The 20,727-nt window shown below is 41.1% G+C and overlaps 1 protein-coding gene across 1 annotated transcript; it reads left to right on the top strand.

Moving 5' to 3' along the window:
- Positions 1–1,326: 1,326 nt before the first annotated feature.
- Positions 1,327–20,147, top strand: SAR1B (secretion associated Ras related GTPase 1B). Its single transcript, XM_058677501.1, has 7 exons — positions 1,327–1,482; positions 7,879–7,955; positions 10,410–10,529; positions 14,392–14,457; positions 16,533–16,636; positions 17,538–17,669; positions 19,527–20,147. The coding sequence occupies exons 2-7, from the start codon at positions 7,898–7,900 to the stop codon at positions 19,641–19,643; spliced, it is 597 nt and encodes a 198-aa protein (XP_058533484.1). The 5' UTR covers positions 1,327–1,482; positions 7,879–7,897; the 3' UTR covers positions 19,644–20,147.
- The last annotated feature ends 580 nt before the right edge of the window (positions 20,148–20,727 follow it).

A 20,727-nucleotide genomic window follows, 5' to 3' on the forward strand; every position in this document is an offset into this window, starting at 1 on the left:
TGGAAAGTGTTCCCAGGGGTCCTTCATGTTACAAATGAATCCATTGCTCCTATTTATTAAGCAACATTTATGTGCTGAGTATGACAACGGATTTAGAAGGAGAAAAGGCAGACAGAGCTCCTAACCTCAGGAAGGGTAAAGAATGTCTCTTCAGAGAGTCTTTAACAAAGTCACATGTAAGCAATTGTACACTACTAAGCAAGATAACCTCATCCTTAAGTCAGATGACCTGGTGGCTGTGAAAACCAGGAACCAGCTAGCCTCTGGGAGAAGGGCTATTTGAGCTATAATGTGAAGGCAGGGCAACGAGCAGAGGTGGGGAGGCAAGGCAATGGCGAGGGAGAACTCTGGAGGGAGACACTGAGCTCAAGCAGAAAGCAGGGACAGCAGCAAAGGCAGCTGTTTTGCAAATCCACTCAACAACATCTGGTTGCTTCAGCTCCCACCTCTTCTGGCACTAGGAATCCTAGGTCTGAGAGCAGTGTGCGAATCAGACTCCATACTTTATCCAAGGAACCCAGGTATGCCCATGCATTAGCTAGGAGCCCTTGTTGTAGGTCATGAATGAAGACGCAGCCTGTTTTACACCAACATCCCCATACGGGGGCACTCGTTTGAGTCCTTGCTACTGCTCCACTTTCAGATCTAGCTCCCTGATAAAGTTCCTGAGAAAGCAAAGGAAAATGGCCCAAATACCCCACATGGAAGACTTAGATGGAGCTCCAGATTGCTAGGCTCCACCAGGCCGAGAATGGCTGTTGAAGTCATCTGGGAAGTGAACTAACAGATGTAAGATCTATGTCGCTGCCTATCTCCGTAACAAACAAGAAACTAAAAGGCACACTTAAGGAGGAGGGAAATATCTTCCACCCATCACTTCACTCCTTAAATGGCCACAGCAGCCAGGGCTGTGGAAGCCAGGAACCATAAACTTCCAAGCTCCCAGGTGGGTAAAGAAGCTGAAGGACATAGGCCATCTTCCTCTGGTTTTCCAGGTGTATGCGCAGAGAGCCACTGTCCTGCTTACTTTTCAACGCCGATCCCTATAACTCTGCCTTAGAAATAATTAAAAAAAAAAAAAAAAAAACTTGTGTAATGGTCAATAACCACCAGCATCCACATATTATCTGGCACACACATTCTGTGAGCTATTGACAAATGCAAGAAACCTGAGTTCTGAAATCGTATTTTTTGTAAGTCTCCAGCGATAATGGCTTCAACCGACGTTGAGGCAGGCGCTCAGGCACGTGTGTGGGGGGAAAAGCTGGACGCGACCTGAAAAACGAGCGGCGGGACTCGGCGGAGGCGGAACTGAGGGCGCGCGGTGTTGCGGCCCCGCGGACCGTGGCTTAGTGAGGCACCCGCCGGCCCGGAAGGAACTGACGCCAACCAGGGCCGCGGCAGCCATCGCGCTTTGCAGGTCGGGTTGGGAGGGTGTAAGGGCAGACGCCAGCCCGGGAGTCTTGTTCTCCTCGGTCACAGGTGAGTGGCAGTCCCTGCTCCCGGGAGGAGTGGCGGGCAGAGGCCCTGGGCCGCGCGAGAAAGGCGCCTCTGGGAGAGGGGATGCCTGGTTTTCACCCCTGGGATCTGGGGGCGCCCAAGTGGACAGGTCTCGGGTGTCCTCCGCGATGGACGCTCGGACATCCCATCGGGAGCGCCGGATTATTTTACGAAAGAGCGAGATAGCTGCAGGTTGGCTGCTGCTGCTCTCCGGGCCTCTGTTAGCTCACCCCGATGAGGTGAAGGCTGCGGCCAGTGTCATCGAAATGTATCTATTTTATTTTTACTTTGCCTAAGTAGCAGTCCGCTAAGGAAGGTGGTGGTAGTGTGATCTCTGTGACAGCTAATACAGGAAGATTGAACGTTTTGCTCCTGATTAGTGATGTCAATATAGCAAAGCAACATGTCTGATCTTCTGCTGTACCTTTCAGTAGATTTGGGTGTGTGGGCCAAATGTTTTGAGATGTTAAAACTTTTTAAAGATAGTACCTTGGCATTGTCAGAGTTTGTAGAAAGGAACGTGTTGGCGTGCCGTGTTGGGCATGGGGAAGGTGAGCCTGCCACCCTTCCCTGGGCTTGCTCTATGCGGCGGGAGTGGAAATTCCAGCGAGAATTGGGGCACAAGAGTCATCTATCAGAAATGAAAGTCTTTGCTGCATCATGACAAGCTCACAAATTCTGTAGTCATGATTCACTGCGTCTCCAACCCCTTTTCTAGGTACATTCTGGGCTGAAACTTGCTTAAATTGTGTCTTGGCCAAAACACAACTAGGCGAATAATGTTGAGATCAGTGTTGAAAGTGTTCTTTACAGTGAGTGCTTTAAAGTGGGCATTTTTATCATGTTTATTAGTTTTTATATTCTTAGTTCATTGTTAGCACATTCAGTCCTCAAACTCAAAAACAACCTTCTTATAATATAAAAGAGCTCCCTCTTTGACTCATTCTTTTTAAAAGTCCTGTTCATATAAATATGCATATAGGCTTCAACTCTCTCGCCTTTTTTTTTAAAGGTTTATTTATTTTTATTACGAAGTCAGATATACAGAGAGGAGGAAAGACAGAGAGGAAGATCTTCCATCCTATGATTCACTCCCCAAGTGAACCGCAACGGCCGGGAACCTCTTCCTGGTCTCCCACGCGGGTGCAGTGTCCCAATGCATTGGGCCATCCTCGACTGCTTTCCTAGGCCACAAGCAGGGAGCTGAATGGGAAGTGGAGCTGCCGGGATTAGAACCGGCACCCATATGGGATCCCGGCGTTTTTAAGGTGAGGACTTTAGCCACTAGGCCACACTGCCGGGTCCCCAAGAAACAATCTTAAAGCACTGAATATCATCCTCATCCATCTTATGACATCTGCTGAAAAAAACCTAAAAAATAAATATAGTTAGGCCACTTTTATATTTCCAGTACGATTTCAATTTGGAGAGGGTAATTGATAAGTTCTTCACAGATAGGATACTGATATCCAGATTTTGTTCATATTTTCATCATAAGTCTGAGTAAGCACAATTGGATAGGAAATTACTGTTAGGGTCCAGCATGGTAGCCTAGTGGCTAAATTCCTTGTCTTGCATGTGCTGGGATCCATATTAGCGCAGGTTTTAATCCCTGCAGCCTCCTCTTGCATGCACTGGGGTCTTATATGGGTGTCAGTTTGTATCCCAGCTGTTCCACTTCCCTCCCAGCTCCCTGCTTGTGGCCTGGGAAAGCAGTTGAGGATGGCTCAAAGCCTTGGGACCCTGCACCCACGTGGGAGACCTGGAAGAGGCTCCTGGCTCTTGGCTTCGGATCGTGGTCACTTGGGGAGTGAATCATCGGATGGAAGATCTTCCTCTCTGTCTTTCCTCCTCTCTGTATATCTGACTTTCCAATAAAAATAAATAAATCTTTAAAAAAAGCCCAAAATGTCATTAGGGATTTTTTTTAAGTTTATGGGTTGTTGCTGTTGAAGTTTAGTTGCAATTTGGCATTTCACATTTTGTGCTGTCTGAATGAGTTAATGCTGTCTTGTGTCAATAGTACTCTGAGTATTTTCATGTGTTATGTTTAATGTGGCTTTGAACTCTGTGAGGCCTTGGTATTATTATATGCAAGAGGAAATGGGCTTAGGAAGATTGTTTTACAGAAATAAAGAATAGTACTTCCAAAGGTGTACTTTAAATCCAGATTTTTTTTTTAAATCCTTGAACCGGTTCTCCATCCCTCTCTATCGTGTTTTTCTTCCCAAAGTTATTAATATATTGATTCTATGGTTGTACTCTGACACTTTGCCTTTTTAGGTAATAGTAGTATGTCTTTTTTTCTCAGTAGTCTTTTTGAGTATTTGTCTTTTGTCCTCCTATGTGTATTTTTAAGAAGTTCATATAAGTGAATATTTAGTATAAGACAGCTGTAATCATTAAGTGTTAATGTAAAATTTAAAAATTTGCTTGAAAAATTAATAGCTGTATTGAACTATAATTGAAAGACTATAAATTTTACTCTTAAAATATATAGTTCAGTGTTTGTAGTATAGTTACAGTGTTGTGCAACCCTCAGCAGTATCTAATTCCAAGATATTTTCATCACCCCAAAATGAAACCCAGGACCCAGAGCAGTCACTTCCTGTTTTCCTTTTCCCTAATCTACTTACTTGTAGGGATTTGCCTTTTCTGTACATTACCTGTAGATCAAATCATCCATAAGAGCTTAGTGGAATAAGGTGTTAAGAAACTATTTGAAATGTGATAAGTTTCTTTCCATTCTGTCCCTTGCACTGATTTTCGTGATAGTTGAGATCATTCTTTAAATCTGCATCAGGACTTTTCCTGTTTGGTGTTGATTTCATGCAGTAAATAAATCTGCTGACGTGTATATGTTTCCTTGTTCTTGACCTTTGCTCTTCACATATCTGAATAGTGTGTTCACTGTGTTATGTAACCTGTTCCTAGCGCTTAGGTGTCTGTAGCTAAGTAACTTTTATACTTAGTTGATTGAGTATTTTCACTTGTTCTTAGAACAGCAACCGAGGAATGAAGTCTGTCTGTTTCCAGTGACTGATAACTTTATAGAACTGTACATAGTGCTGAGCCTCTAAAGCATAGTTTTTCCATATATGTTATTAGATTATTTGTCTTAGAATAAAAATGTTGCAACAGCAAACTGGTACAGTTATTCCATTAAAATGTCCATTTTTGTTTTTAAATATTTATTTTTATTGGAAAGTCAGATTTAGAGGGAAAGAGAAACAGAGAGAGCGAGAGATTGTCTACCTGTTGGTTCACTTCCCAAGTGGCCTCTACAGCTGGAACTGGGCTGGTCCAGAGCCGGGAGCTAGGGGCTTATTCCAGTTCTTTCACATAGGTTATGGGCCCAATGATGGGCCATCCTCTGCTATTTTCCCAGGCCATTAACAGGGAGCTGGATTGAAAGTGGAGTAGTCAGGACACAAACCAGCAGCCATATGGATGGGTTGACAGCCCTGCATGTGAAGTCTTAGCTATGCCTTGGCACCAGCCCCCAAAACATCCATTTTCCTTCAAGGCTTACCCTTCTACTCTTCACCATTACTCAGAAGTGTCATCAAAACCAGTAGTCATCTGCAGTAGAGACTGCATTAATTTTCATAGCAGTGTTGTCCACTCTTCCAGGAATTCCATTGTTTGTCATTGTGGACAGTGTACCCTGTAACCTAGCCTCCCATGTCTCTCACCCCCACTGCTCCTTATCTGTTCATTCCATAGCCAGACCTTGACATTTGCTGCCACTCAGAACTTCTCTTGAGCTTGTCTTGAGCTTGTCTTGAACTCTTCAATCTCATTATTACTTGTACTTTGCTGGCTCAATTCTGGTCCACCATTCACTCTCACCGTTTTACTATGTCTCCACCTTCTTTCTGGCTTAGATTTCTCCTGTATTCTCCCAGTTCAGTTCTGTGAGAACCTTACCTTTGATCACCGCCCCGCTGGTTGCATGAAGACCTCTTGTACTTTGTCCGCTCTCTGTGCAGTTCTGTTGGTGCAGCTCACAAAGTCCTGCTGCACCGCCCTTTTTCGTCTCCCCGAGCTCCATGTTCCCTAAAGCCTAAGTTGCCATTGCTGCCGGCTAGTGGGAGGTCAGAACTCAGCGCTCATTGGCTGTGCTGTGAATGAGCCCTTGGGTCCTTGGCAATTCTTTAACTTGATCCACTCCCTATAGTAGCTATTATGATACTGTACACTGTGGCTTAAAATTTCTCTTTGCACCTTCAGTTTTGGAATTAGATCCCTGACAAGGCCACAGGTTTCTATCTCATCTTACCAGGAAAAATAGAATCTCATTTCAAGCTCCTCTGGAGAGTTTGTTCCTCTGTTCTAGTTCATTCCTTCTTTCTCCTTGGCTTTGACCTCTCCCCTTCCACTGGCTGCTTTCCTTCACTTCTCATAGTCAAGCCGCACCCTTCCTTGAGAATCTCTTCTCTCATTCCTTTTCAGATTTTTTTTTGAAAAAAATAATCTTTCCTTAATGCTTCTGCCTGTTAACCTCTCTTCTCACTCCACAGAAACAGTGACAGTTGGACTTATTTTGAGCATTTTATTTCACTTGATCTTTAAATACCTGGAGAGATTTTTTTTTTAATAAGAGACTTAAACTTGTTCAAGGTCGTTCCATTCATGAAGCATGGAGACAGTTCTGTTGTATTTTACTACTGGCCACTACTGCAGCCAGCTCTGCTGTCAGCAGTTGGCTCCTTGTGGCCTCTAAAGTTGTATTGATGGGGACTGATTTCTCTTCTTCCTGTCTCGGTCCCAGCAAACTGAATGCTATGGTTCCTTGGACTATGCAACATGTAAGTTTAAGATGACACTTTGGGGTCCCAGCGCAGTAGCCTGGTGGCTAAAGTCCTCACCTTGCATGTGCCTGGATCTCATATGGGAGCCAGTTCAGGTCTCAGCTGCTCTGCTTCCCATCCAGCTCCCTGCTTGTGGCCTGGGAAAACAGTTGAGGATGGCCCAAAACCTTGGGACCCTGCACCCGCGTGGGAAACCCAGAGGAGGCTCTGATCTAGCTTCGGATCGGCCCAGCTTGGGGAGTGAATCAACAGACAGAGGATCTTCATTTCTGTCTTTCCTCCTCTCTGTATATATGACTTTTCAATAAAAATAAATCCTAAATAAAAAAAAAAGGATCTTTACTTCATGCTAGTATGATGAGATTTGCATACTCTTCCTTCTTTGTCATAATCTGTCTACCTCCTCTTCTCTGTGTATCCACAGGTTTTGGTAAATATAAATATCCCATAGAAGATATATATACATACATATGTGTGTGTGTGTGTGTGTGTGTATATATGCACTATCATTTAATTAGCTTCCTATTTTTTTAAAAAAATTACTTATGAATGATCATTTATTTGAAAGGCAGAATTACAGAGAGTGAGAGAGGCAGAGACATTCCGTTCTCTGGTTCACGCCAACAGATAGTTTGGGCCAGGCCAAGGCCATGTGGGTGGCACAGGCCTGAGAACTTGGGTCATCTACTATTTCCTCAAGCACATCAGCAGGTCGCTAGATCAGAAGTGGCACAGCCAGGACCTGAACTGGCATTCACAGGGATGTGAATGTTACAGGAGACAGTACACTGGCTTCTAACTTGTTGAACATAGATTATTTCCAGATATTCTTCTTAACACTTCTGATACACATCTTTATGCATGAAACTTTTCTATATTGTGACAATTTCTGGAAGTAAATTTCTAAGTCAAATGGTATTAACAGATATGTTACTGCAAGATTGATTTTGAAAAAGATCTGTACACAATTTATACTTTCAGCAACTATGTCTCCTTTATCACATCCTTTCTAGTCCCGGTTTTTATAATTCTTTCTTCATTTTGTTACTTTAATGGACAAGAGCTGTCTCTACTTGGTATCTTAGTGGTATTTTCTTTCTTATACATATGAACAGATCAGATTAAACCGGTCTTCATAATAGGATTTATTAACTTTGTGATAAAATTGTTGTGGTATTATGTTCACAGAATTGGCATTTGAAAGTTAGTGTTTACTGGGGCGCGAAGTGCTGGCTGGCTAATCTTCTACCCTGTGGCTCTGTTATTTTATATGAGCACTGGTTTGTGTCCCTGCTGCTCCACTTCCAATCCAGCTCTCTGCCTATGGCCTGGGAAAGCAGTAGGGGGTGGTCCAAGTCCTTGGAACCGTACACCCATGTAGGAGACTTACAAGAAGCTCCTGGCTCTCAGCTCAGCTCTGGCTCTTATAGCCATTTGAGGAGTAAACCAGTGGATGGAAGACCTTTGCTTTCTGTGAAAAATCTGCCTTTCAAACAAAAATAAATAGATTTTTTTGTGTGAAGATGTTTACTATTGGCAATTAAATTCAAAACTTTTTTTTCAGACCTTGGTAAGATTTGGACATGTCCTTCATATTTGATTGGATTTACAGTGGCTTCAGCAGTGTGCTACAGTTTTTAGGTAATGTCTCTTTGTTCTTTATAGTTATCTTGCTTGAACTTATTTAAAGGATAATGATTATTTGTTGATTCTGTTTATAAATAAACCAGGGATTAAGAATGTGGGCTTTGTGGGATGCTGGACTGTCTGACATTGTAATAGCAATGTCGGGGCACACTTAAATAACAGATTGATGGACTTATAACTGCTTATGAAGGACTATACTATTGTAACATGTACATTACAATATACATATTACAACATACAATGTACATATTATGTGTATCAATATGTGTATGTATGTATACATGTTGTGTTACAATATTATAACATGTAATATATATTATAATATGGGGAAAATCAGTCAGGGGATGGGAATGGCGGGGGAGGGAAATCCCAGACTCTATGGAATTGTACCATAAAATTCAAAATAATAAAAAAAAAAATGTGGGCACTTTGAGTAATCTTCCTGTTGGGTAGATTGCTGTTTCAAGTCCCAGCTACTGTCTTTCTGATCCAGTTTCCTGCTAATGTACCTGAGAAGCAGCAGGTGATAGCTCTGTACTTGAATCCGTGCCACCCATACAGGTTACCAAGGATAAAGTTTCTGACTTTGGCTTTGCCCAGTCCTGGATGTTGCAGGCATTTGGGGAGTGAACCAGCAGTGAAAATCTGTCACTGTGCATTTTGAATGTACACACACACACACACACAGATACACACTTGCATGCATATATGTGATGTGGACTTCAAAACATATCCAATTGCTCATCTGTTTTAAAGTATGGAATCTTGGGATGCAGATTAAACCGCTGCCAGCATCCCACGTGAACATGGTTTGGAGGCCTGGCTGGTCCATTTCTGACCCAGCTCTCTGCTAATTGCTTGGGGAAACAGCAGAGGATGTTCCAAGTGCTTAGGCCCTTCCTACCCACACGGGATATCAGGATGCAGTTCTTGGCTCCTGGCTTCAGACTGCTCCAGTGTTGGCCATTGCAGCCATTTGAAAAATGAAATAGTGGATGAAAGATGAGTCTCTCTCTCTCTAACTCTACCTTTTAAATAAATTTTAAAAAACAAATAATATAATCTTGAATAGATTACTTTCTCCACTGTACCCCAAGTTTTCTCATCTATAAAATGGCAAGAATAATTATCACTTATAAAAATACTACTAATGGGGTGGCCTTTGACCTAGCAGTTAAGACTGTAAGACACCCACAGTCCATGTCAGGATTCTGGCGTCGGTGCCTTCCTCTGACTTCAGCCTTTCACCTCCAATCTCTCACTGATCGGAGATCCTTGGAGGCTGGCTTGTGCTCCTGGGCTCCTGATTCCCCACTCCGCCCTCTGCTTGGCCCCAGCTCACTGGTGTTGGGGAGTGAACCAGTAGATGGGAGTGCTGTCTTTGTCTCAAATTTGCTAATAAAGGAAGATTACTAACAGAAATGCCTACCATTTATTAACTAGTGTATGTACTTCATGCTTGCATGCATTTTCTCTGTTGATGCATGTCTGCATCCCACATTAGAATTCCTGAGTTCAGTTCTTTGCTCTATTCCTGACTCTAGCTTCCCGCTAATGGACATTCTGGGAGATGAACCAACTGACTGGATTCCTGTCTCTACATCTGAGACCTGGATTGAGTTCCTGGCTTAAGGCCCAGCTTGGCTCAGCTGCTGCTGGCATCTGGAGGCTGAAGCAGCAGCACACGGAGGCTCTGTCTCCTCTCTACTTGTCCCACCCCCATTGCTCAAATATTGGGAAAAATATTTTCAGAAAGCAGAATATTAATAAGCATAATTATCCAGCAGTCGTAAGAGTGACTTTTCATTCTTTATGGAAGATTTAGTTTCCCTAGTTTTTGTTTGAGAGGCAGAGAAAGAACAAGGTAGGGAACAGGGAGAGGTATTTGTTACTGTGTTTAGATGCCGCTTGGGTTATCTGCATTCCAGATCACAGTACCTGGTTTGTGTCCTGGCTACTCTGCTTCAGTTTCAGCTTCCTGCTGATTTACAACAGGGAGGTAGCCACTGATGACTCATGTACTTGGTCTCTGCCACCCTGGAGGAGACCTGGATAGAGTTCTAAGCTCTTGGCTTCCACTTGGCTCAGCCTTGTCTGCAAAGGGTGAAACATCTTGCTCTGTTTCTCTTTCTTTCTTTCAAATAAATAAAACGTTTCATCTGGTAAAAAATTTGAAAAAGTTTCCCTGCACTGGTGTGGTGGACCTGAACTCCTGGACTCCTGTTCCAACATGGGAGACTCGGATGAAGCAGCTGGCATTGTCCTGGCCCGGCCGGGCTGTTCCGGCCATTTGGAGAGTGAATCAGAAGACTGCTTACTTGCTCTCTCATTCTCGTAATCTTAAAATAAAACAGGGTTATAATTCTACACTTATTTGGGTCAGATTTAAAGATTTGAATAATCTGAGTCAGATTACTAATACGACTTTCACCAATCATAACTCTGCAGGATTATATAAGAAAACTGGTAAACTGGTATTTCTTGGATTGGATAATGCAGGAAAAACAACATTGCTACACATGCTAAAAGATGACAGACTTGGACAGCATGTCCCAACATTACATCCCAGTAAGTATGTCCCCCCATATGATGCTGAGTCATGTGCACTGACCAGATGTGGTTTATATTTTGTTTGTGTTTTTGTTTTTGTTATTGTTGTTGTTCTATAAATTATGATCAGCTCGTTTGACCTATTGCTAAAGAAGTAAGTAATAAGTGACCCGGTTCTCAGGAGGTGTATTTAAACCTTGAAATAATACACATACCTTTTTATCAGTTAATACACCCTTCTCCAAGTAGAGGAATTAAGAAATTATATATCACAGATTGTGACATATTTAGGAAACAGTCACCATTCCCTGACTTTCTCCGCAGTGGTAAAACCATGCTATGTTGGCCCCCTAGTTCAGTAGACAGATTATAGCTTTTAGATTGCTGGTCACCCTTTACTTTTCTAGTCCTGACAACCTCAGCATTTCTAATATAAACACTACAGAATTAATCCAAGGAATGGAGCATGTAATGGTACACTTTAATTATGTAAGAAAAAAAATTTAAAAATAATTTTTGAAAAGATTTGTTTTCTTTATTCTAGAAAGATCAACTGGAAGACATTAGTAATGACTTTGTAAATGAATTAATACATATCATCCTATATGTGTGGATTATACAGTGTACTGTTTAAAAAAACGGTTTATGTTAAAATGACCCAATTATTAGGAACAGAAGCCTAATGTGTAAATGCCTCTGACCTTACTTTTATTAGTGGAGGGATCACTAATCAAGTATACAGGGTTTAAAAGCATAATCTGCAGATTATAAAATGAGTATGGCCTTAGTAATAAGTATAAAATTGAGAATAAGACCAAAAAATATATGATGAAATAGTTATTTAGGTCAATAAATGTTCAGAGAGCAAAGAAGGAGAATAGAATAAAAAACAAAACAAAGTATTGAATGTAAAGTTGTTAGATTGGAAAAGGAAGATTTAAAAAAATTGATAAATCTTTTTTTATATTAGGAGGAAAGAGTGGGGCTTGGCAATAAGATTCTGATACACAATCAATACTATTAAAGAAAAATGATCATGGTGAAATTGAATATATAAAATTGTCAGCAAAAACAGCAGAATTGGAAGAAACTGCAGAGTGGTCTTATATTAGGTGTAAGTTGTTTTTTTACTTTTTGATGTTGCTCTCTTACTTATTCAGCAAAAATCTACTGAGCCCCTACTTTGTATCAGACATTGTCATAGATGCCAGCGCTATAGCAGTGACACAGAGCACGGCTCACACTCATTTCAACTTCTGTTTCTCAAACTGAAGTATCAAAAGTATCATGGAGAAATCTCATGATCTAGCAGTTATACTCATGGGCATTTATCCAGGAGAAATGAAAACACGTATTAACCAAGAGCATTGCATAGGACTGTTTGTACCAGCCTTATTTATAATAGTGCCAAACTGGAAACATCTGCCATGTCTGACTGACAGAAGCAGCGTAAGTGAGCATTTGGCCTGAGGTTAAGCACCACTTGGGAGTCTCCATCCTAGGTCTGAGTGCCTGGGTTTGAGTACCAGCTCTGCTCCAGATTCCAACTTCCTGCAACACAGCAGGTGATGGCTCAGGAGCTGAGTTCTAGCTGAGACCTGGATTGGGTTCTGCAGCTCCTCCCTTTTTTTCTTGGCCCATCCTTGCTGTTGCTAGGGAAGAAGCCAACAGATGGCAGCTCTCTGTCTTTGTCTCTCCTTCCCTTTCCTCCCTACCCCTTTCCCTATCACCAAATTAATTAAATTTTTAAAAATATTGAATAAACATTGGGTTTTAGCAAGAAAGAGGAATAAATTACTGTTACATTCAGTCATATTAATGCTACATGGAAGAAGCTTGCCACTAAAAAATTACCTGCAGTCTGATGCCATTTATGTGAAATTCTAGAATAGGTACATTAACCAAATTCAAATCACTGGTTGCTTCTAATGGTGAGACCTGATCTTTGATGGGTCAAAGGAGACTTTCTGAGTTGTCTAGCAGTGTTCTGTAGGTTAATTAATCATTCTGGAAGTTCCTTTATATATAAGTAATCATAACCATCCCAGTGGTTTTCCAACCACATGCAAACATAATTATTTCCTGGAAAATAGTAACTTTGAGCACAGACTATATTCAGTGTTTTATACAGTTGGTATTCAGAGCTTAACAGAACATACTATTCTGGGTCAGAATATTTACACTGAAACTTTCATTACAATTGTGGGAAACTTTGGGCCGTGAGGCAGTGACAGTGTGGAATTACTCCCCCACCCTGAAGTACTAGAAGACTGGACCAAAAATATACAGTAACTGTTTTCAGATATTGGGCAGTAGGAAGCACAGGAATGGTGGAATGGTTTCTGAGAGAAAAAAGAAAAAAGCCTCCATTATTCTAGCTTTATGCCAGAAGGTAGTTTTCCAGAGTATTTTACAAAGAGAGGAAACTGAAACACAGCCCGTAGTCTCTCTTAGCCAAGGCTTTGACAGATACACTTTGGAGAAGCCAAGGTCTGGGCAGGCAGGGTGCCAAAATGGAGGATCTCTGAAGAGAGGACTGCAGACATTGTGTGGCTGAAAACCAATCTACATATGCTGTGGTTGGAATTCCATTCCACAAGACCAGTGAAAGAACCATTTTCTGAGAAAACACAATTACCAGTTGATAGTCAGATGATTAGTATAAGTCATGTAAGATTGGGAAGGATTCAGCTTCCTACCAGCTACAAAGGGAATATAAGGTTGGATATACAAGGCACTCAGTAAAAACCCCAAAAGGATCTGCCTTATCAATGGAGCAAAGCTAGCCCCAAGCTCAAGGCAACTCTAGATCTGTCCAAACAGAACTTAAAAATTAATCTGCCAGCAACTCAACTGTCAGAACAAAACCTAATCTTCAAAGCAATACAACAAAATTCAGCAACTATTATAAAATTACTAGACATGTAAAGGAGCAGGAAAATGTGATCCATATCCTGGAGAAAAATTAATCAACAGGAAAGTGACAAATGATAGAATTAGTAAATAAGGTGGTAAGACAATTTTAATAAATGTGCTCAAAGACTTAAAGCAGGAGTGGGGAACATCTAGTTGGGAGAACCTGAAAAGCTTCTGGCTCCTGGCTTTGGATCAGCTCAGCTCTTACTGTTGCAGCCACTTGGGGAGTGAACCAGTAGATGCAAGATCTTTCTGTGTTTCTCCTTTCGTCTGTATATCTCCCTTTCCAATAAAAAAATATGTAAATCTTTAAAAAAGAAAGCAGAAAACAACCAGATGGAACTTCTAGTATCTGTAATGAAATTTTCATTGGGTGGGACTAATATCCTGTTAATGCTAGCACTGCAGAGGGAAATATCAGTGGTTTATTTCGGTGAAATAGAAACTAAAAAAATGAGTAAGAAAGAGAAATGACTTAAAAGAAAAATAAACAGCTTCAGTGAAAAGCAGTTTGTAAACCTCTAATTAAAATTCCAAAAGGAGAGTAGAGGGAGTAGAAAAATATTTGAAGAAATAATGGCCACAATTTTTTTTATCATAGTTGCTTGTTACTAAAGTCTGTCTCTTGTCGGCTTTAAGAGATAATTATTATTTAAGCTACATAAAAAGTTAATAGATTGAAGTGCTTAATTGAATACATAGCAAACATTTTCAGTAGAAAGAATAGTAAAGGGAAAATAAATGTTTTATTTATGAAAGATAATGAAGACCAGAATTTATTATTATGGTGGTATGCATTACGTTTTTAATTCAAATTGGAGTATAACTAAGTATTCTTTTACCTATTCCTAAATGTTGAGTTTTATTTTATTCACAATTGAAATGAATCAGACATTAAGTAATGATATATGCCAAGGATGAGTTTATGTGTTTCATGTTGTGAAGAATTATTTATTGTATTTAGCTTCAGAAGAACTGACCATTGCTGGCATGACTTTTACAACTTTTGATCTGGGTGGACATGTTCAAGGTAAGATTTGATTATTCTTGCAGATGTTATATTTTAATAAATACAGAACCATTAGGTTCTAGGACATGAAATCTGATTCTATGCAAGCAAGGTCAGAGTAAACTTAAATTTAGGAATTAGTATCCCCAGATAAATGCTTTGAAAATCAGGAGTGGGGGCCAGCTTGTGCATAGTGGTTAAGATGCTATTTGGGATGTCCAAGCTCTGTATCAGAGTGTCTGGATTCAAGTCTAGGTTGTTCCCCAGTTCTGCTTCCTGCTCATGTGCACCCTGGGAATCAGCAGGTGATGCCTCAAGTGCTCACATGGGAGAGCTGAACTGAATGCTGGGCTTCTGTCTTTAGTGTGCCCTAGCCCTGGCTGTTACAAACATTTGAAGGAGAGAATGGAAAATCTTTTTGTCTCTCTTAAAAAAAAAAAGATGGGGCTGGCACAATAGTTCATTTGGCTAATTCTCCTGCAAGCACCAGCATCCCATGTGGGTGCTGGTTCATGTTCAAGCTGCTCCATTTCCTATCCAGCTTCCTATTTATGGCCTGGGAAAGCAGTGGAGGACAGTGCAAAGCCATGGGACCCTTCACACACGTGGGAGACCCAGAAGAAGCTTCTCGTTCTACATTGGCTCAGCTGCAGATGTTGTGGCAATTTTGGGAGTGAACCAGCTGGTGGAATATCTTTCTGTCTCTCCTTCTTTCTGTAAATCTGCATTTCATATAAAAATGAATTATTATTTTAAACAAAAAGTGAAAATGAGTTCAAATTTCTAAAGAAAAAATTATGAAGAGTGATTTTTGTGATGCTCCTGATCAGTTAAGTAAGAATTGCTAATGGTGACAGAACATGAGTATAGTTTAGCTGCCATTCTGTCTCTCTTCTTGTCTGTTTGTCACCTGCCATCACAGTCAGTTTGTAAATATGTTAATGTTGTGTGAGACTTCAATAACTAACTTAGCACTTCAAAATGAAAGCCTTACTAATTGACCTGCCGTCTCGTCCTTATTTCCTGCTGCTCCCCTTTTCTGTTCTCTTTACTCCAGCCAGACCAGCATGTTCCAGAACATACTGAGTAATAATTTGCAGATATTGATTTCAGGAATATGAGGACTGAAGTGAATTTGAATGTAATCGTTTGCCTGAAATTTTATTTAAAAAAATTTTTTTAAACATATGTCTTAAAACTTTAATCAGAAAACTATTTTCTTGGGACATATTCCTATCCTGGGAAAATTACTTTTTTTTTTTTTTAGATTTAATTGGAAAGTCAGATTTACAGAGAGACGGAGAAACAGAAAAGATCCTTCATCTGCTGGTTTACTTCCCAAGTGGCCACAACGGCTAGAACTTAGCCAATCTTCCAGGTCTCCTGTGTGGTGCAGGTTCCCAAGGCTTTGGGCTGTCCTCAGCTGCTTTCCCAGGCCACAAGTAGTGAGCTGGAAGGGAACTGAAGCAGCTGGGATATGAACCAGCATCCATATGGGATCCTGGATGTGGAAGGCAGGGACTTTAGTCTCTAGGCTACTGTTCTGGGCCCCAGAAAATTACTCTTATGGTTTCACAGACTTTAGTTATGTATTAAGATTTCATTTGTTTTCTGTTTTGCAGAGCCATTTGCTTTTAATATTTTAGTTTAAGAGACTTGTACCCAGTACTGTCACTGACTTAATATTTATCCCTGGCCCCTTCCCCACCAAAAAATTTTTTTCCAAAGGACAAAAAACTTGATAAATTGGAAATGTCAAAAAGTGATTATTGCACAGGTATATAAAGTAGTTTCCTGCTGGTATGTTACATTTACATAGTAATGACCCTCTACTAAATTTGTCATGTATCCTTGTCCAATGGTAGCCAAGTATCCATTCTGTTCTTACATGGGCTAATTGAAGAGAAGGATAGTATTTAACTGGCTTACATAAAGGAAAGCTTGGAATATCTTTGTTATGATGAAAAGTTTTCACCATCAGATAAAAGATTAAACTGGCTATATGGTGAAGTAGCAGCAGCTAAGCAGTCACTTCACTCATTATTTTGTTGGATTCTTCCAGCAAATAAAGTCTAACTCGTGGTTGTTTTTGTTAGCTCGAAGAGTGTGGAAAAACTACCTTCCTGCCATCAATGGTATTGTATTTCTTGTGGATTGTGCAGACCACGAGAGGCTGTTAGAATCCAAAGAAGAACTTAATGTAAGTGATTAAAACTAAACATACTGAAATCACTCTGGTAAGACTAAAATGGATTAGAGATACAGATATTAGAATGCAGCTTTTCTACAGTCTGAGGAAAGTCCTGCCTGTTTGTTGAGCTCATTGACTAGTTAGAATGCAGAGGGAGTAAGTTGGAGTAGTTGTAGCTATTGAGGAAGTACTTCAGATATCCTTCCTGAAGTCTTGAGGAGCACACCTTGAACAAAGCGGGTTCTAGCATATTTCCTGTCTGCTGCATTCCTGGGGCGGGTTGATCTTCAGTCCCTAGTTTCCTAGAAGCCATTTTGTCAGGAGTTGGCCAGAACCTGGAACTGGTACAACAGACTGTGTTCATCACCACTCCCAGGAGTGAGCAGAGGCTGTGCAGGTACCTCCTCTTCCTTCTCCAAAGACCTGGGGAGAAACAGGCTAGGCCAGTACTGGATCTGAGGCAGCAGACTAATCATGATTGGTTCCTCTTTCCAGAGAGGACAAACAGGTGTTTATTCATGCGGTCAGTAGGCTCTCTGGTCATGAAATGGCCAGGGAATTCCTAAGTTCCTGCCCTGTGCCAGATACTGTATATTATTTCATGCTGCTGTTCCTAATCTCATAGCTTCAGTGAAACTGATTTGCGCAAGATCACAACTTGGAAACAGAAACCAGGTCTGCCTACCGTCTTGGTGTTGGTCTCACCTCTGGACCTCATGCTTTATCACATGGTCAACAGGATGAGCACTCACGGCAAGAGCCTTGGGGAGCACAAGAGTTGAGTTAATGGTCTCATCAAGCACATGATGCTGTGGGAGAAGTTTGCCAAAGGGAGTTGGCATGACATGATATGATATAGAATGAATCATTGATTATTTTGGTGTCTTATCTTTTGTATTGTTTCTTTCAGTCATTAATGACAGATGAAACCATTGCTAATGTGCCTATACTGATTCTTGGGAATAAGATCGACAGACCTGAAGCCATCGGTGAAGAGAGGTTAAGAGAGATGTTTGGCTTATATGGACAGACAACAGGAAAGGTAAAAAAAAAAAAAAAAAAAGCTAGAAAGTGTGATTTTGTGGTACCTGTGTTTTTGTAAATTACAGTGGCCCAGCTATGGATGCTTATTACCTTCTTTTTTCTTAAAATTGTCATTTATGGGCCCAGCGTGGTAGCCTTTCCAATAAAAATAAATAAATCTTTAAAAACTTTTTTACTTATCATAAATTTTCAGAATTGGCCACCAAGGGCCAGTGTTATGTTTCTTTTTCTTTTTCTTTTTTATTTTTTTTAATTGTAAAGTCAGATATACAGAGAAGAGGAGAGACAGAGAGGAAGATCTTCCATCTGATGATTCACTCCCCAAGTGAGCCGCAACGGCCAGTGCTGCACCAATCTTAAGCCAGGAACCAGGAGCTTCTCCAGGTCTCCCATGTGGGTGCAGAGTCCCAAGGCTTTGGACCATCCTCCCCTGCTTTCCCAGGCCACAAGCAGGGAGCTGGATAGGAAGTGGAGCCGCCGGGATTAGAACCGGTGCCCATATGGGATCCCAGTGTGTTCAAAGTGAGGACTTTAGCTGCTAGGTCAGCGTGCCAGATCCCAGTGTTGTGTTTCAGCAGGTTAAGCCACTACATGCCACAACAGCATCCCGTATTCAAGTCTCAGTTGCTCTACTTCTGATCTAACTCCATGCTAATGTGCTTGGGACAGTAGAGGCAGACAGTCCAAGTACTTGGCTTCAGCCCCAACATGGGAGACCTGGATCCCTCTTGACTCTGCCTTTTAAATTATAAAATAAATAAATCTTGGGGGGGGGGGAAGAATTGAATTTTTAAACATACCACTGTTTGTTTAGGCCCTGTGTTGACCAGAAAAACCTGATAAAATATCAGTAGGAATATTTAACAGATTTTTCAACATAAACTTTATTTATTCATTATTTTTTTAAAGATTTATTTTTATTGCAAAGGCAGATTTGCAAAGAGAAGGAAATACAAATCTTCCTTCCGCTGGAGAGAAAGATCTTCCATCTGTTGGTTCATTTCCCAAATGGCTGCAGTGGCCAGAGCTAAGTCAATCCAAAGTCAGGAGCTTCTTCCACATCTCCTACATTGGTCTAGGATCCCAAAGCTTTGGACCATCCTCTTCTGCTTTTTTAGGTTATAAGCAGGAGCTGGATGGGAAGTGGAACAGCAGGGGCACAAACCAGTGCACAGATGGGATGCTGGCCCTTGGAAGTTTAGGATTAGCCAGTGAGCCAACACACCAATACTCTTTATTCCTGGGCTTTTTTTTTTTTTTTTAAGATTTATTTTTATTTTTATTACAAAGTCATATATACTGAGAGGAGGAGAGATACAGAGGAAGTGGAGCTGCCGGGATTAGAACCAGCGGCCATATGGGATCAAGGCGAGGACCTTAGCCACTAGGCCACGCTGCTGAGCCCCCTTCCTGGGCTTTGTTAAATAGCAGGGCAGAAGGAAACCTAGTGTTGTTGAAAATCCCAGGTAAACAATGGAAAATCCCAAGTGTGCAGGCAAAATTTCTTTGGTGCGCAGATCCTTACTCAGAATAGAGCTCCGTATAGATTGAGATTTTGTCTTCTTTTTAATAAGTCCACCTTGGCTTTCGGAAGTGCTTTATTTGGTCCTAACCTGCTCAGAGAGTGTCTGTTTTCAAGGTCAGTGAAGCCAGTTTGGACTTTTGTAAGTCATACTATTTTTATTCTTGTGCGCCTTACAAGCTCGCCTACTTCCCACTAAAGGGCCATTCTGTCCCAAGGTGAAGTGTGTGCAGGGAACTGAGCAGTCAAGCAGACACAGTCTTGTCACAGTCACCTTTGAATGGAGTTCTATGCTGTGAAAATCCACCATAATGTGTGTGTGTTCTTTTTTAGGGGAATGTGTCTCTGAAAGAACTAAACGCTCGACCTCTAGAAGTTTTCATGTGCAGTGTGCTCAAAAGGCAAGGATATGGAGAAGGCTTCCGCTGGATGGCACAGTACATTGACTAATGCCACTGCATGGCTTTTGGGCCTCCACAGTCAGGCCACCCAGAGATTTGATCACTCAACTTGCGGAACTTGAATTCAATAGACTTTTGTTGGTTAAAAAACAGATGTTTTGTAGAATATTAATATATCGACTTAATTTGAGTGAGAATTGAAAACTGATTCAAGTAAGTTTGGATATCACCTTAGCTTTCTAATTACAGAAAATAGTTTTTACAGTTTATAATCTGACATCACCCCAGCACCCTTTATAAAGAGTGTCTTTCCAGCAGTACATTTGAAGCACTTTCTAACAATATGAAACTACAAATACACATTTAAAAGCTCATCATGTTAAATTTTTTATGTACTTTTTTGGAACTAGTTTTTAAATTTCGGATTATATGTTCACCCCCAAGTGTACAATTAATAATTAGCTTAGCAGTGAATGCATGATGCCTTACAGTTTTCAATAATAGTTTTTCTTATGCAAATATCATGCAATAAAACAGGCTCTAATGTTTGGCATCCTTTCTGGTCAAATGTTTCATTTGAATGTGTCTTATCTAGAGAGGACACTCTGAAAATGTGAGCATTTGATATTAATTATACACCTGAGGGGGGTTTGGGGCAAGATTCATTCAGAATATTTAGAATAAAGTTGAAATCCCAGAGGCTTTTGCATTTACTGTGGGACAGTTGTAGTGGGCTGTACCTGGTAACGTGTATCTCTGACTCATGAGCATTTTTATCAATGTTGTCACCATTATCAGTGCTGATGGAGTCTGTATCCTCGTCCCTTTCAGACCAGCCTTCTGGAGAAAAACACACCCATGGTAGATGAGGTTGGTTGTTTGTGTGGTAGGTCCCCTGTTCCCATCCCACTTGTCTAATTCTGAAGTATTCCAGTCTTATGAGTGTTCAGTGTGGGCATCTGTGCCTCTTCAGCTAAAGCAGTGACAGGCCCCATCTTTCCACACTTAGAGGTGCTCCCCGGGGCAAGCCACAGAGGACCTCTTGTGCACAGGTGCACTGTGGGAGGCCTACACACTTGAGAACTGCTCATTCTGCTGCTCTTGTCACTCAGACACATGGAAAGTCCTCTCCT

Source organism: Ochotona princeps, chromosome 19 (assembly GCF_030435755.1).
Source record: "Ochotona princeps isolate mOchPri1 chromosome 19, mOchPri1.hap1, whole genome shotgun sequence".
In the NCBI taxonomy this organism is placed as follows: Eukaryota; Metazoa; Chordata; class Mammalia; order Lagomorpha; family Ochotonidae; genus Ochotona; species Ochotona princeps.

Excerpts from the sequence above, each read along its gene's own strand:
- SAR1B (XM_058677501.1), top strand. The coding sequence starts at position 7,898 with ATGTCCTTCATATTTGATTGGATTTACAGTGGCTTCAGCAGTGTGCTA. Across the intron at positions 7,956-10,409 it reads CAGTGTGCTACAGTTTTTAG|GATTATATAAGAAAACTGGT; the intron begins GTAATGTCTCTT and ends ATAACTCTGCAG. Across the intron at positions 10,530-14,391 it reads TGTCCCAACATTACATCCCA|CTTCAGAAGAACTGACCATT; the intron begins GTAAGTATGTCC and ends TATTGTATTTAG.